Source organism: Sinocyclocheilus grahami, unplaced genomic scaffold (genome assembly GCF_001515645.1).
Source record: "Sinocyclocheilus grahami isolate Dianchi unplaced genomic scaffold, SAMN03320097.WGS_v1.1 scaffold108.1, whole genome shotgun sequence".
Taxonomy (NCBI): Eukaryota; Metazoa; Chordata; class Actinopteri; order Cypriniformes; family Cyprinidae; genus Sinocyclocheilus; species Sinocyclocheilus grahami.
Genome location: NW_015505287.1, coordinates 953,032 through 966,518, shown reverse-complemented (window position 1 = coordinate 966,518; position 13,487 = coordinate 953,032). Strand labels below are relative to the sequence as shown.

The window sequence follows — 13,487 nt, the reverse complement described above, 5'->3', positions numbered from 1 at the left end:
GAAATTTTAGAGTCAGCTTCCATAGAATTTTGCAGACCAACTTTTACAATGAACTTTTTAGTAAAGCTTCAGTTTTGAGGAGAAAATATGCTGTACCTGTACTTATAAAGTAGTCAGAACTAAGAAACTTCTGGTAAAACAAGTGGCCATAACACACCATTAGTAATGCTCTGCAGCCACCCCACTTCATCTGTATGGTCTGGTTTGTTTTGGCAGTCACTTATTTTCCGGTGATAACTGGCCAGCAGGGAACTACCGGGAGCCATTCAGGGCTAGACTGTCATTCTCAGGTCAGTGTGTACCCCACCGATTCTGCTGACAGCACTGTTCCCACCATGAGATAATGCCATTCCAGAGAGATCCACTTGTAAGCCTCTCTTTCTGCAGCACAGGTATATAACCAGCAGCTTGCCTTCACTGGGAACGGCGCACATCATTGGGATCTTTGTCTACTGTACCAGCCTCTATCAGCCTCCTCATACCTGCCTTCAGTCCACATCTTCTGCTTGAAAAATTTCCTCAACATCAGGTGCAAATATTCACAATCAGGTTTAAATTTGCCAGTCTACATTGCCAAGCCTGACATTATGGATATTGCCATTCAACACCCCTGGTTTAGACGCACCCTGGGCTACCCCACCCGCCTCTTCGACCAGTTGTTTGGAGAAGGCCTGTTCGACTATGAGCTCTTTCCCTTCGCTTCCTCAACTGTCAGCCCTTACTATCGACACTCACTCTTCCGCAGCTTCCTGGACTCCTCCAACCCAGGCATCTCTGAGGTAATGGACTGCTTCACTGTGAATTGATAAGATTGAGATTTAGAATCTTAAGATGCCATTGTTGTTGCAGAAGACCAATACAGGTGTTGTTTATCACTAAATCAATGCATTAAGTCGTCTTTGTGAAAAACAGCTTTATTAGTATCACCTCAAAATGTGTTATATTGTGGAGGTGAAACACTCAAAGCAGCAAGGTTTCCAGACTCCAGACATTTCTAGAGGTATTCCTTACAGACTCCAGGAATTAAATTGCAAATAAGACCTCTAAAAAAAGAGCAAACTGAAAATATTGCATAACTGTGACTGGTGAATGCAGCACTGTACAAGAAAGAAGAAAAAAAAGGTAGAACAATTGATAGTGTCCATGGAGAAAATTACCAGTACCTTTTCTGTTAAGTTTACGGAAAGGAATTAAATGACTTACTATTCATTTAATATTTTGGCATGTGAAATAATGACAAGATTTTCTTTCATATTACCTGAAGATCAATGCATCCATCACCGCATTGCACAACAGTGTCACTCCAAATAAAACCACAAGTGAAACATGTCATATACGATTCATCTAGATGCTGAATGCTGTTAGCTGAATGAACTGCTTTTCATGAATTTATGGCATTAGTTTTCTCTTGAAAAACTGAAATCCTTTTGTATTCTTATCTGCAAACAACACCACATTGATGTAAATCCACTGTACTTGATCATTTCTGCAGGTGAGGTCTGACAGAGACAAATTCACGGTGTACCTGGATGTGAAACACTTCTCTCCTGATGAGCTCAATGTGAAGGTGACTGAGGACTATGTGGAGATCCAGGGCAAACATGGAGAAAGACAGGTGAGGTCACGGCTCATGCGGACATGACAGGGATTGTGTTCAATAAGAATGTGTGCAAGAGAAACTTACAATGAAATTGAATAAACCATCCAAATGTTCTCATCAGTTGCTGCGCCGATTTTTCTGTTAATGGAAGGAAGCTGGTATTTGAACAGTAAAGTTGTGAATTGTTTGTGAATAATGCTTTATTTACAGTAATTTAGCTTGTTTTGCATCACAGTGTTCAGTGAACTATGTACTAGTATAATACTAGTGTAAGTGCCTGTGTATGTGTGTGTGTGTGTGTGTCTCGAAGGATTATATAGTGTATAAAATGCTGTAGCCTATGATATATTCTAAAGATTGTGGGAAAACATAATTATATAATTAGGCTTTTATTCAGTCATTTCGTTTAGCACAATGTGACAAATCATCACAACAAAGAAAAAGACCTTGAACTTTCACAGACAGGCGTTCAGAAATGACTCAGTTGCATATATTTTTAATGCAGTACCAGTTGTTAAGCAACCATAACAAATAAATATGCTTATTTTGAAAAAAAAAAATAATAATAAAAAATAATAATTCGATTTGAATGCTACTGGGAGGAAGTAATATTTTTAAATGTGAAAGAAATGTATATATGCGTGAAAAATCATTTTTATTTATAAGATAATTTCATAGTTCATCAGCTATTCATGTTTACATCACTCTCTTTTTCTCCCAGTTGTGTTTTCTCTTCAGTTCCTTTTCTATTTTTATCCCCATAGTCACTATTTCAGTACTACGGATTCACATGTTTATTCACGTTTCAGTAGCACAGATGAGGAAAAAGTGAGCAGATCTCTCAAAATGTTTGTGTCGGATTGACGTCACTTTTGCGTCACAGCCTGCCACCCCATTTGGAGTCCTAAACGCCAGTAAAGGACTTGTGGGTAATCTTTCCAGGGCTTTACTTTTAGTGTTTTAAAATGCCTTGACCTTAAAGCTGTTCTGTCAACAGCATTCACGAGAGACTATGACTATGTTTGGGCAGTGCTCGATGAACTGTACTGATATGTACACTGCAGTATATGAGCTCAAATCTACACTAATGTAATCAAGATCAAACTAATCTAAATCTAATCTAAAAGTCAAATGTACAATTCATATTTGTGAGAAAAGAGTAAACAGATTTGCAATAAGATTCAGATTGATTTCGTGGAAAATTCTTAATAACTGAAAAAGGCTTTCTTCAGAGATAAACTGAGCTTCAGAGCTGTTTCTCAAAAACATGTGAACAGCTGTCCAACTCTTGACGGATTACTTTTCTATTCATTACTTTATTATTCTTTTCATGCCTACATTCATTTAATCTATTTTTAGCTTATTTAAAAAGCCTTTAAAATAGTACTTGAAAGTGGATCTTTAATAAAATGAGGTTCCTATTTCGGTTCTTCTTCTTACAATAATAAGTCCCCTAGAAGTAAATCTAACTTACATCTAAATGTCAGTATACTGAAAAAAAATGATACTACATTTTTTAAGGTAAGTGGTTGCAAACAATTTATTTTAGCTACATTAAATGAAAATATTGAAAGTCAACTAAATGTATTTAAATGTATCTCAAATAAATTGATTGCAACCACATTAAAACATTTTAACAAATTCAATGAATCTTTTTTTTTTCAGTGACTAGATTCAGATTTGCCAGACTCAGACTGATTTAGTAAATACTAATAAATGAAAAAGGATTTCTTCAGAAATAAACAGTTTGCTGAATTACTGTTACCTAAATGTTACCAACATGAAAATTGGTATCTACATCTTGATGGATTGCTTTTACATTAATTATATATACATATAATTTATATTAATTAACCATCAATTTTATATACACTGAAAAAAATGATACTAAGTTTTTAAGGTAAGTGGTTGCAAACAATTTATTTTAGCTACATTTAAAAAAACAAAAACATGTTGAATGTTAGTCAACTAAATTTGTTTATTTAAATGTAGCTCAAATAAATTGATTGCAACCACTTACCTTAAAAAATTTAAGTAAATTCAATAAATCATTTTTTTCAGTGTACATGTACTGTATATATAAAGCCTCTAAAATGGTACTTTGAAGTGGATCTATGCTAAAATAGGGCTTTTACTTTGGTTCTTATTCTTAACAGTAATTCCTATTTTTACACATTTATTCTTCATTACAATAGTACTTGAAAGTGGATCTTTAATAAAATGAGGTTCCTATTTCGGTTCTTCTTCTTACAATAATAAGTCCCCTAGAAGTAAATCTAACTTACATCTAAATGTCAGTATACTGAAAAAAAATGATACTACATTTTTTAAGGTAAGTGGTTGCAAACAATTTATTTTAGCTACATTAAATGAAAATATTGAAAGTCAACTAAATGTATTTAAATGTATCTCAAATAAATTGATTGCAACCACACATTTTAACAAATTCAATGAATCTTTTTTTTTTCAGTGACTAGATTCAGATTTGCCAGACTCAGACTGATTTAGTAAATACTAATAAATGAAAAAGGATTTCTTCAGAAATAAACAGTTTGCTGAATTACTGTTACCTAAATGTTACCAACATGAAAATTGGTATCTACATCTTGATGGATTGCTTTTACATTAATTATATATACATATAATTTATATTAATTAACCATCAATTTTATATACACTGAAAAAAATGATACTAAGTTTTTAAGGTAAGTGGTTGCAAACAATTTATTTTAGCTACATTTAAAAAAACAAAAACATGTTGAATGTTAGTCAACTAAATTTGTTTATTTAAATGTAGCTCAAATAAATTGATTGCAACCACTTACCTTAAAAAATTTAAGTAAATTCAATAAATCATTTTTTTCAGTGTACATGTACTGTATATATAAAGCCTCTAAAATGGTACTTTGAAGTGGATCTATGCTAAAATAGGGCTTTTACTTATCTATTTTTAGCTTATTTAAAAAGCCTTTAAAATAGTACTTGAAAGTGGATCTTTAATAAAATGAGGTTCCTATTTCGGTTCTTCTTCTTACAATAATAAGTCCCCTAGAAGTAAATCTAACTTACATCTAAATGTCAGTATACTGAAAAAAAATGATACTACATTTTTTAAGGTAAGTGGTTGCAAACAATTTATTTTAGCTACATTAAATGAAAATATTGAAAGTCAACTAAATGTATTTAAATGTATCTCAAATAAATTGATTGCAACCACATTAAAACATTTTAACAAATTCAATGAATCTTTTTTTTTTCAGTGACTAGATTCAGATTTGCCAGACTCAGACTGATTTAGTAAATACTAATAAATGAAAAAGGATTTCTTCAGAAATAAACAGTTTGCTGAATCACTGTTACCTAAATGTTACCAACATGAAAATTGGTATCTACATCTTGATGGATTGCTTTTACATTAATTATATATACATATAATTTATATTAATTAACCATCAATTTTATATACACTGAAAAAAATGATACTAAGTTTTTAAGGTAAGTGGTTGCAAACAATTTATTTTAGCTACATTTAAAAAAACAAAAACATGTTGAATGTTAGTCAACTAAATTTGTTTATTTAAATGTAGCTCAAATAAATTGATTGCAACCACTTACCTTAAAAAATTTAAGTAAATTCAATAAATCATTTTTTTCAGTGTACATGTACTGTATATATAAAGCCTCTAAAATGGTACTTTGAAGTGGATCTATGCTAAAATAGGGCTTTTACTTTGGTTCTTATTCTTAACAGTAATTCCTATTTTTACACATTTATTCTTCATTACAATAATTTGGCCTATTTTAATCTTTCCTGGAAATATGTCAAAATCTTCATACCACACTGAATAGAGTTTTCCAACAACACAACTTTTTTTTATTTTTTATATTTTGCTCTGTTTTTGTTGTTTGGCTCCTCAGGATAATCACGGCTACATCTCCCGTGAGTTCCGCCGCCGCTACCGCCTGCCTTCTAGTGTGGACCAGTCTGCTGTCACCTGCACACTGTCTGCTGATGGCCTGCTTACTCTTTGTGGACCCAAGGCTGGTGGCATAGAGTCTGGCCGTGGAGATCACCCCATCCCTATTACCAGGGAGGACAAGACCAACTTAGGCTCCTCCTCCTAGACGGGTCACTCCCCACAGCCAGGTGGCAGTATTGAGGTGTGAGTGGGGCTCACAGGGGCTTTTATTTCAGAGGGCATCTAAGGGTGGATTTAAGCAAATCCTCTATTTGTTTATCATTAAACAAGCCCTTCCTCCCACTTCCACTTCAAAGGGTGTGTCAGTATATCTGACCTAATACCTTCTTTCATTACTAGCTAATAATCTCCACAATCCACTATGATTGTTTTCATTTTACATGACACACAGGAAATGGATCAGGATGATTGGCTGGGGGTCTTATTTCTTAATCAAGCCTCTGCATTCCTCTCTAGTTAGATGATGAATCGCAAACAGTCACTGCTCTGATTTTCGACCATCCTGGTGATATAGGTAATCATTATTTAAAAGTATAATCCTTTGTGTAGGATCAGTTGGAGAACTAAATGCTCCAAGTAAGGTTGAAGAACTTGGTTAAAACTTGATCTGTTTGAAGATTTCTGATCCGAGGGAGATTCCATCACCTGTAAGACCGTGGCCTTCTCCCTTGCCTGTGTCATGACCTCTTTTCTAGATTTCTCTTGTCATCGACTCTTGCCTGTCTTGTAGGTTTAGCCCTGTTCTACTCATTACCGACTCCTCAGGGGTCTACTAAAAAGTAATAAAAAAAAATAAAGTTGTACTATTAACCATTAAGAAAATCTTGTTTGTTGTATTTTTGCTATGTAATACAAGTCACAACATACATCATACACAGAAAAAAAAGGTAACATCTATATAATCGCTGCATCAGCCTAATTCCATTATTTATACCAGCAAAACTAATTTATTAGTTAAATCATGTACAAATATCTCTTAAAAGTAACTTTTTGCAGGGTATAATTAAGCCACAGATTATAGTGATTACAATAACTGGGTAATAACTAGGTATTAACAATGAACCTACCCCTAAACCTAACCTTAACACATGTGGTTACCTTATATTACCCATTACTTTCATATTTAAGTACATGCACTTTTAAAAAAAGTGCAAGCAAAAGATGCCTAAATGAACACATTAGTTCTAAGCATGAATTAGTATTCCACTATTTTACATTTTAAAAATTATATTTATTTATAACTGGAACTGAAATCTTAGCAGGAATAACAACTTAAGTAATCTTCTATTATTAATTATACAAATAATGTTACTATTAAATTATGATACAAAAACAACATCTACATAAGTCATAGTAAACTGTTTAATTGATGTATAATAATAATATATTTATATACATCACTTGATGGAGAATATCTAGGCCTAAATGACTACAATCATGACAAAAAAAAGACCAAGCAATATGATGTCTCTATAAAACTATTCACTTCTATACAAACACACATCTAGCTAATCCAGATCTAGAGACTATTTATTTATCAGTCAGTTTCAGTCACTCACTCTTAAACTCTCAAGCACTACTAAGTGCACACTACACAAATACTAAACTGTGTATTATTAACAATGGATCAAATCATTGTCACTTAACTGAGGGTAATACAGTGCCAAGCTCAGCCTGAGGCAGAGACTGAGACTGTGGACTGATCTGCAGTTGAGTTTCAAGAAGCTGTGCGGCTGATGCCATAATGGAGGAAGAACAGGAGAGAGAAGATAGAGAGTCCTGAAGAGCTGACTGTGGTGGGAGCCGAGGGTTCTGGGAGCTGAGGTGAGTCCTCTCATGCTGAGGTGGACTGGAGAAGCTCTGTGATTCCAGACCTGCACCCTTCTTCACATGATCAGGGGAATGAGCAGGCTGCACTGAGAGAAACTGCAGCTGCCTTTGATGGCATGAGAAGGGAACCAACCTACCCCCCAAAAAAAAAAACACAATCATACGATATAGTTTATATTTATTAAAATAGGTAACAGAGGGCATTAAATACACCAGTTAACATCTGTACATCAATTTATTTTTTTTACTCAATTTATTTAAATGTTGTATGTATATACCTGGGGCTCCTGGAAACCAGAACAAATTTCGTGTGTTTGCGCACACTGATTCTGATTCTTTTACAAAGGCGTGTTTGAATTAAGAAACTGATGTTTCTTTCAGGCTGTGGATCTGTGGAATATAACATTTTGCCTTTATCCTTTACTGTGCTTCTTGTAGTTTTGCTCATAACTGGAGTCCCTAATCATGCCGATCACAGCAACATGCTGTTGAAAGTGATTATGAATGTGTATTATGATTTTATTATTTATGGCTAAGAGAGTAGCATTCCATTATAGACATTCTTAATAAACGTTCGCTAGATGAGTGCTGGTGGGACGTCTAAAACTGATTCTGTAGGAATCCTCCAAACCAGTTACTTGATCCCAAAATTTTTTTTGAGCATAAATAATGTATACATAGTTCCCTTTTGAGCTAATTTGCTACATATTATTACAAAGTGCACTTAAGTTTATTAAGAAACAGTCATAAACGTGTCTCTTAAAGTACACTTAAGTGGACTTTTATTTAATTAATTACATTATATGCAATACGTTTTTAAAAATGTACTTCTAATATTTGTAATACACTACAAGTACACAAAAAATACAATTATGTGCACTACTTAACTTCTTATTTACAAGGGTAAATCATTATTCACTGAATTTTTACCTTTCATTTCTTAAAGAATTCTTCAAGACGCCATTGTGGTGCACCACTGGGAAGCATGGAGGGTTTGTCAAAACCATTGATGTACTACCGCTTTGTGGATTGTTATCTAGGATGCACGTGCATTGCACAGGGCCCTTAACTTCATTCCAACTCAACTGGCCTTTAATATGACCATTCTTTCTCAAATGAGTTGGGAAAGCCTTCACACCTGACAAAAGAGGCAAAGTTGTTTAATCAACTAGAACGGTTACAGTGATAGGATTTGCGCTGTGAGCGGTTTCCCTGACCTTGTATAAGTGAGGTATCTGAGGATCTCCTTCCCTCCTGAAAGCTGGGTAGAGGAAGATAACTCTGGTGCCCAAGGGTGGATGAACGAAAGCCAGGATTTCCTAGTGAATACGGATGTAATCCCGGAGTCATGCAGCTACTGGTGTCAGTGCTAATCTCTAATAGGTTGGAGACGGTGGTGAAAGAACTAGTAGAAGTATAAGAAGAGGACCGGAGGCAGCAGTCTGAGGTGGAGCCATCAACATGATCTATGACAATACCTGAAGCAAGAAACAGATCATATTAAAAAAAATAGTTGACCCAAAAATGAAAATTTGATTAAATTTACACACCCTCACATCCAAGATGTATATGAGTTTGTTTCTTCATGGAAATAAATTTGGAGAAATTTAGTATTACAACACTTGTGCAACAATGGATGCTCTTCAGTGAACGGGTGCCGTCAGAATGAGAGTCCAAACAGCTGATAAAAACATCACAATACTCCACAAGTAATTCACACAATCCAGTCCATCAATCAACTTGTTGCGAAGTAAAATGCATGTTTGTAAGAAACAAATCCACCATTAAGATGCTTTTAGCTTCAAACCATTGCTTCTGGGTCCATAATCCATGAGAACACTTCTTCCAGTGAAAGTCCTCTAACATCAAAATCCAACAGCATATTTGTTTAGAACTGTTTTGGCCTCTTTTGTCTTGTAAATGGTCTTTGATCTGTGCATATTTTCTCCTGATTCAGATGAGACAACTTTTTCACTGGAGAAAGCAATATTATGAATAGGGAACTTGTATTTTAGCCAGTGGCAATGGTTTAAAGTTAAAAAGTCTTAATTATGGATTTGTTTCTTACAAACACGCAGCTTCTCACTTCACAAGGCATTAATTGATGGATTCATTGTGGATTATTGTGATGTTTTTATCAGCTGTTTGGATTCTCATTCCGACGGCACCCATTCCTGGTGAGTGTTGTTATGGTAAATTTCTACAATCTGCATCACTTTAATATCAATGTAATTTATGGGATGTTAAATGCAATAATTAACATCAATAATTATAATATGTAATCATTAATGCAATAATTAATAATAAAATCAATAGAACCATTCCAAAAAGAAAAGCCTTCATATATGACAAAAGTTAAGCTGACAATACGTTATAATTAATGGAATCTGCAGTGAAGACTAATCTAGAGCACGGGTCTCAGTCTCAAACTACCTCGGGGTCACTATGCAGGTGGTGTTCTCCACCTCGGCCAGCTATAAATATGTAATAAAAGAGTTTTTATAACTTTTAATTTAAACGTTAAAGTTTCTGGCACTATTAAACAGTTATGTACAGAGCTCTTCAGGTTACCATGTTTTGCAGTGTGCATTAAATTAAAAGTATATATTGTGATGATGGAGGTCTTTGGGTATCCGCAATACTTCAATGTATGGACCAATCATATTGAATGTAGTTTCTTTAGAGATTCCTTCAAACTTACTTGGCAAGCAGGAAAACTTCTGGGATGCAGAGGCATCTGGGGAAGTGTGTCTCTGTGATTTTCTGGACTCCACAGAAGGACTGTCCAGGGCTTGATCCTCTTTCTCCTCCTTTTTCAAATGCCCCACCTGTGACTCTTTATGTGCTGTAGTCTCCAGCTGACAGGCAGCAGAAGCGGAGCATGAGTATTCCAGTGTGCTGAGATCCTCCTCCAGAGGCAGCACCATCCCCTGAGGAGAGTGACATGGTTCTTTCAGCCACTCACTTCCCAGTTTGCTTTGCTGCAGTGCTTGATGCTTCATCACTCTTTCTAACAGCAGGCAGTAGATAGCAGAAAAGTGGTTGAAGCTACTGTTCTGAAGAGACTGAATAAAGATGCATGTTTTTAGTCAATAGTCAACTGAAAATGCACGAAAACACACTTAGTTAGCATCTCCTCCCCTACACTGAAAAATGGTAACACCTAAATGAACAGGTTTTGTCAAAAAATATTATTTAACATCAGGTTACCACTTTTTGCAGTGTGCTATATGCAGAAAAGATTTCCAAGCTTTTGAGCCAGAAACTTTTCGGAATTAGACATTTTAATGAGGCATTAAGCAGAATTTTAATTCCAAAATGGGATATTCCTCAGATCATTATCAGTCTGGGTTGTCATTTAGACATTTAGTCAATTCTGTCATCATTTATTCACTATAATGTCATTCTAAACCTGTGTGACTTTCCTCTGTGGAACATAAAAGATATTTTGGCAAGTGTTTTTTATTTATATAATGGAAGTGTTTTATTCATATAATGGAAGTCAATGGTCATGTTTGGTTTTCAACATTCATCAAAATATCTTCTCTGTTGTTCCACAGACGAACACAAAGTCATACAGGTTTGGATCAACTTTAGGGTGATTAATTGATGACAAAATTTTCATTTTTGACTGAACTTTTTCCCACACAGAGCTTGATCTCTGGGCTCCTTACCTCTATAGTTTTCTTCCTGTCAATGCCCACTGTCTGCATAATACTCAGAACTGCTTCATTGTAAGTTTCCTGAGCCTCAAGGCAGGAAGAGGAAGAAAGGGACTGACATATAGCCGAATGATCAGCCTGCATCCAGCGATGCTGCTTGATTTGTGCCACACTGAATCTCTTGGCAGGGTCAACAGCCAACATTCTCCGTATAAGGCTTTCACAGTCTGTGGAACGAGGTAAATGGCAAGGGTTAAATAAGACAAGATTTCAGCACACCACATCATGTGATAAGTGTCAGCTAAAAATGAACAGTCTGTCATCATTTCCTCACCCTTATGTTGTTCCAAACCTGTATGAGTTTCTTTCTTCTTTGACTTCCATAGTGTGGAGAAATACTTTTGTGTTCAACAGAATAAAGAAACTCATACAGGTTTGGAACAACATAAGGGTGAGTAAATGGTGACAGACTTTTAATTTTTGGGTGAACTATCTCTTTAAGTCAAATTAAGTCACCTTTATTAATTAACTTAACTATAACAATTCTAATGATTTACTTTATTAAAATAATGGTTTAATTAAAAAAGTGACGCAATAAAAATAGAAGTACATGATCTTTCTTACCTGCCAGTTTTATATTCATGTTACTGTCTAGGAGTAAATTTTCTGCTTTCAGGTCTCTGTGTACAATGTGATGCTTGTGACAATATTCTACAGCATCAAGGATTTGCCCGAACTTACAACGAGCTTCTGCCTCACTTAGATGACCGACTGAAGTAAGATAATCTTTGAAAGAGAAAGATAAGATAAAATAAGATAAAATACAATTTGTACGTTAAAAGATCATTTTTAGGCTTACCAAACATCTCTCCATTCTTTGCATACTCTGTCACAATATACAGCATGTCTTTGGTCTCCATAACCTACAATTTCCAAAAAGTAAAAACATGAATTCTTCAGACTGGTCATTCTTCATAAAGAATCTAAATTTTGTAAAGTATCAAAATTACAACTTTTTGTCATGGCAGAATAACTCGTGCACATGCTTGACACAAAGGAGCTGTTTCTCAAGAGCACACGGGTTAGAATCCTGCATCATCTTCTGATCCCATCTCCTTTCTAATGTCTGCTCTTTTCTGTACTCTCCATTAAAAAGTCAAAATGCCCATAAAAAGTCATATGTAACTCAAAATGTATGCATCTAAATGAATCTGGAACTCAAATATTAAATGATTGAGAAAGCAGTTGTATTGTGACCTTTCCATTGTGAGGTCATTATTTTCCCTCTTCCACATACTCCTGAGAGACCAGTGTAGGGAGGAAGCAGCAACCATGGGAAAGTCATGGTGCATTAGGATAATGTAAGCTCATTGTAAACTGGCTTACTGCTGGCTTAAACTAGTTAAGTGAGGTGAAAAATCAAAGGTAAATACAGATAAACTATCAGTTTAATAAGAGAATCAGTGAAAATACAAGACATCTTAAAGGGGTCATATGATGTTGCTAAAAAGAACATTATTTTGTGTATTTGGTGTAATGAAATGTGTTTATGCGGTTTAAGGTTAAAAAACACATTATTTTCCACATACTGTACATTATTGTTTCTCCTCTATGCCCCGCCTTTTTGAAACGCGTCGATTTTTACAAAGCTCATCGGTCTGAAAAGCTAGGTGTGCTCTGATTGGCCAGCTATCCAGTGCATTGTGATTGGCCGAATACCTCAAGCGTGTGACCGAAATGTTACGCCCCCTTACCATACTGTGATGCCATCTCCCAGCGCTATGAGACAACACCAATAAAACCCATTATAAACGAGGCATTTGTTGCATCCAGTGGGGACATAATTATGAATTACAATGACTTATACAGTCTTTTTACGCATTGCATCGTGCCGCGTAAACATAAAACCATGTCTGCATTTGTGATTGGAGAAATGACAAACAACAAGCCCTACTTACTCGTCAGTGTCCAATACTGCCCAAAACTCGTCAGTGGCAAATTCTTTACATATAAAAAAACGTACTTACAGTCTGTGAGTCAGAACAGCCGGCATTGTAGTCTACTCTACCAGGATCAGGAAACAGTCCTCCCTAAAATGTGCTGCACACATCTGAATATTTGGGTTGAACTGTTCTGGAAAAGTGTTGTAAATACAACTTAACCACTGATTTCTATTCGTGGAATAGAAACAAAGTAGTTTTGCTTTCACAACGAAACACACAGCGGGCTAGAGTGAGCATTTAACCATTATTTTTATTTAATTATCATGAAATTCGGTGCATAAAATAAGCTTCCAAGAGGAAAAATAGACTATATTAGCGAATAATTGTGTTGGATAGAACCATTTCTCCTGCTCATCAGAACACACGCAAATGCTGAAAGACAGAACCAATCAATCACAGGCCACTGTTGCCA

At 35.2% G+C, this 13,487-nt stretch overlaps 2 protein-coding genes across 2 annotated transcripts; one reads left to right on the top strand and one right to left on the bottom strand.

Annotated features, from left to right (window-relative positions):
• Positions 1–399: 399 nt before the first annotated feature.
• On the top strand, positions 400–6,397 carry cryaa (crystallin, alpha A). The gene is made up of 3 exons (XM_016277081.1): positions 400–779; positions 1,493–1,615; positions 5,519–6,397. Exons 1-3 carry the CDS (start codon positions 588–590, stop codon positions 5,723–5,725), a joined length of 522 nt encoding a protein of 173 aa, XP_016132567.1. The 5' UTR covers positions 400–587; the 3' UTR covers positions 5,726–6,397.
• Positions 6,398–7,218: 821 nt separating this feature from the next.
• On the bottom strand, positions 7,219–11,276 carry LOC107588858 (serine/threonine-protein kinase SIK1-like). Its single transcript, XM_016277097.1, has 5 exons — positions 11,085–11,276; positions 10,112–10,475; positions 8,628–8,888; positions 8,341–8,548; positions 7,219–7,543 (listed from the first exon to the last, which is right to left on the bottom strand). The coding sequence occupies exons 1-5, from the start codon at positions 11,274–11,276 to the stop codon at positions 7,219–7,221; spliced, it is 1,350 nt and encodes a 449-aa protein (XP_016132583.1).
• Between the last annotated feature and the right edge of the window lie 2,211 nt (positions 11,277–13,487).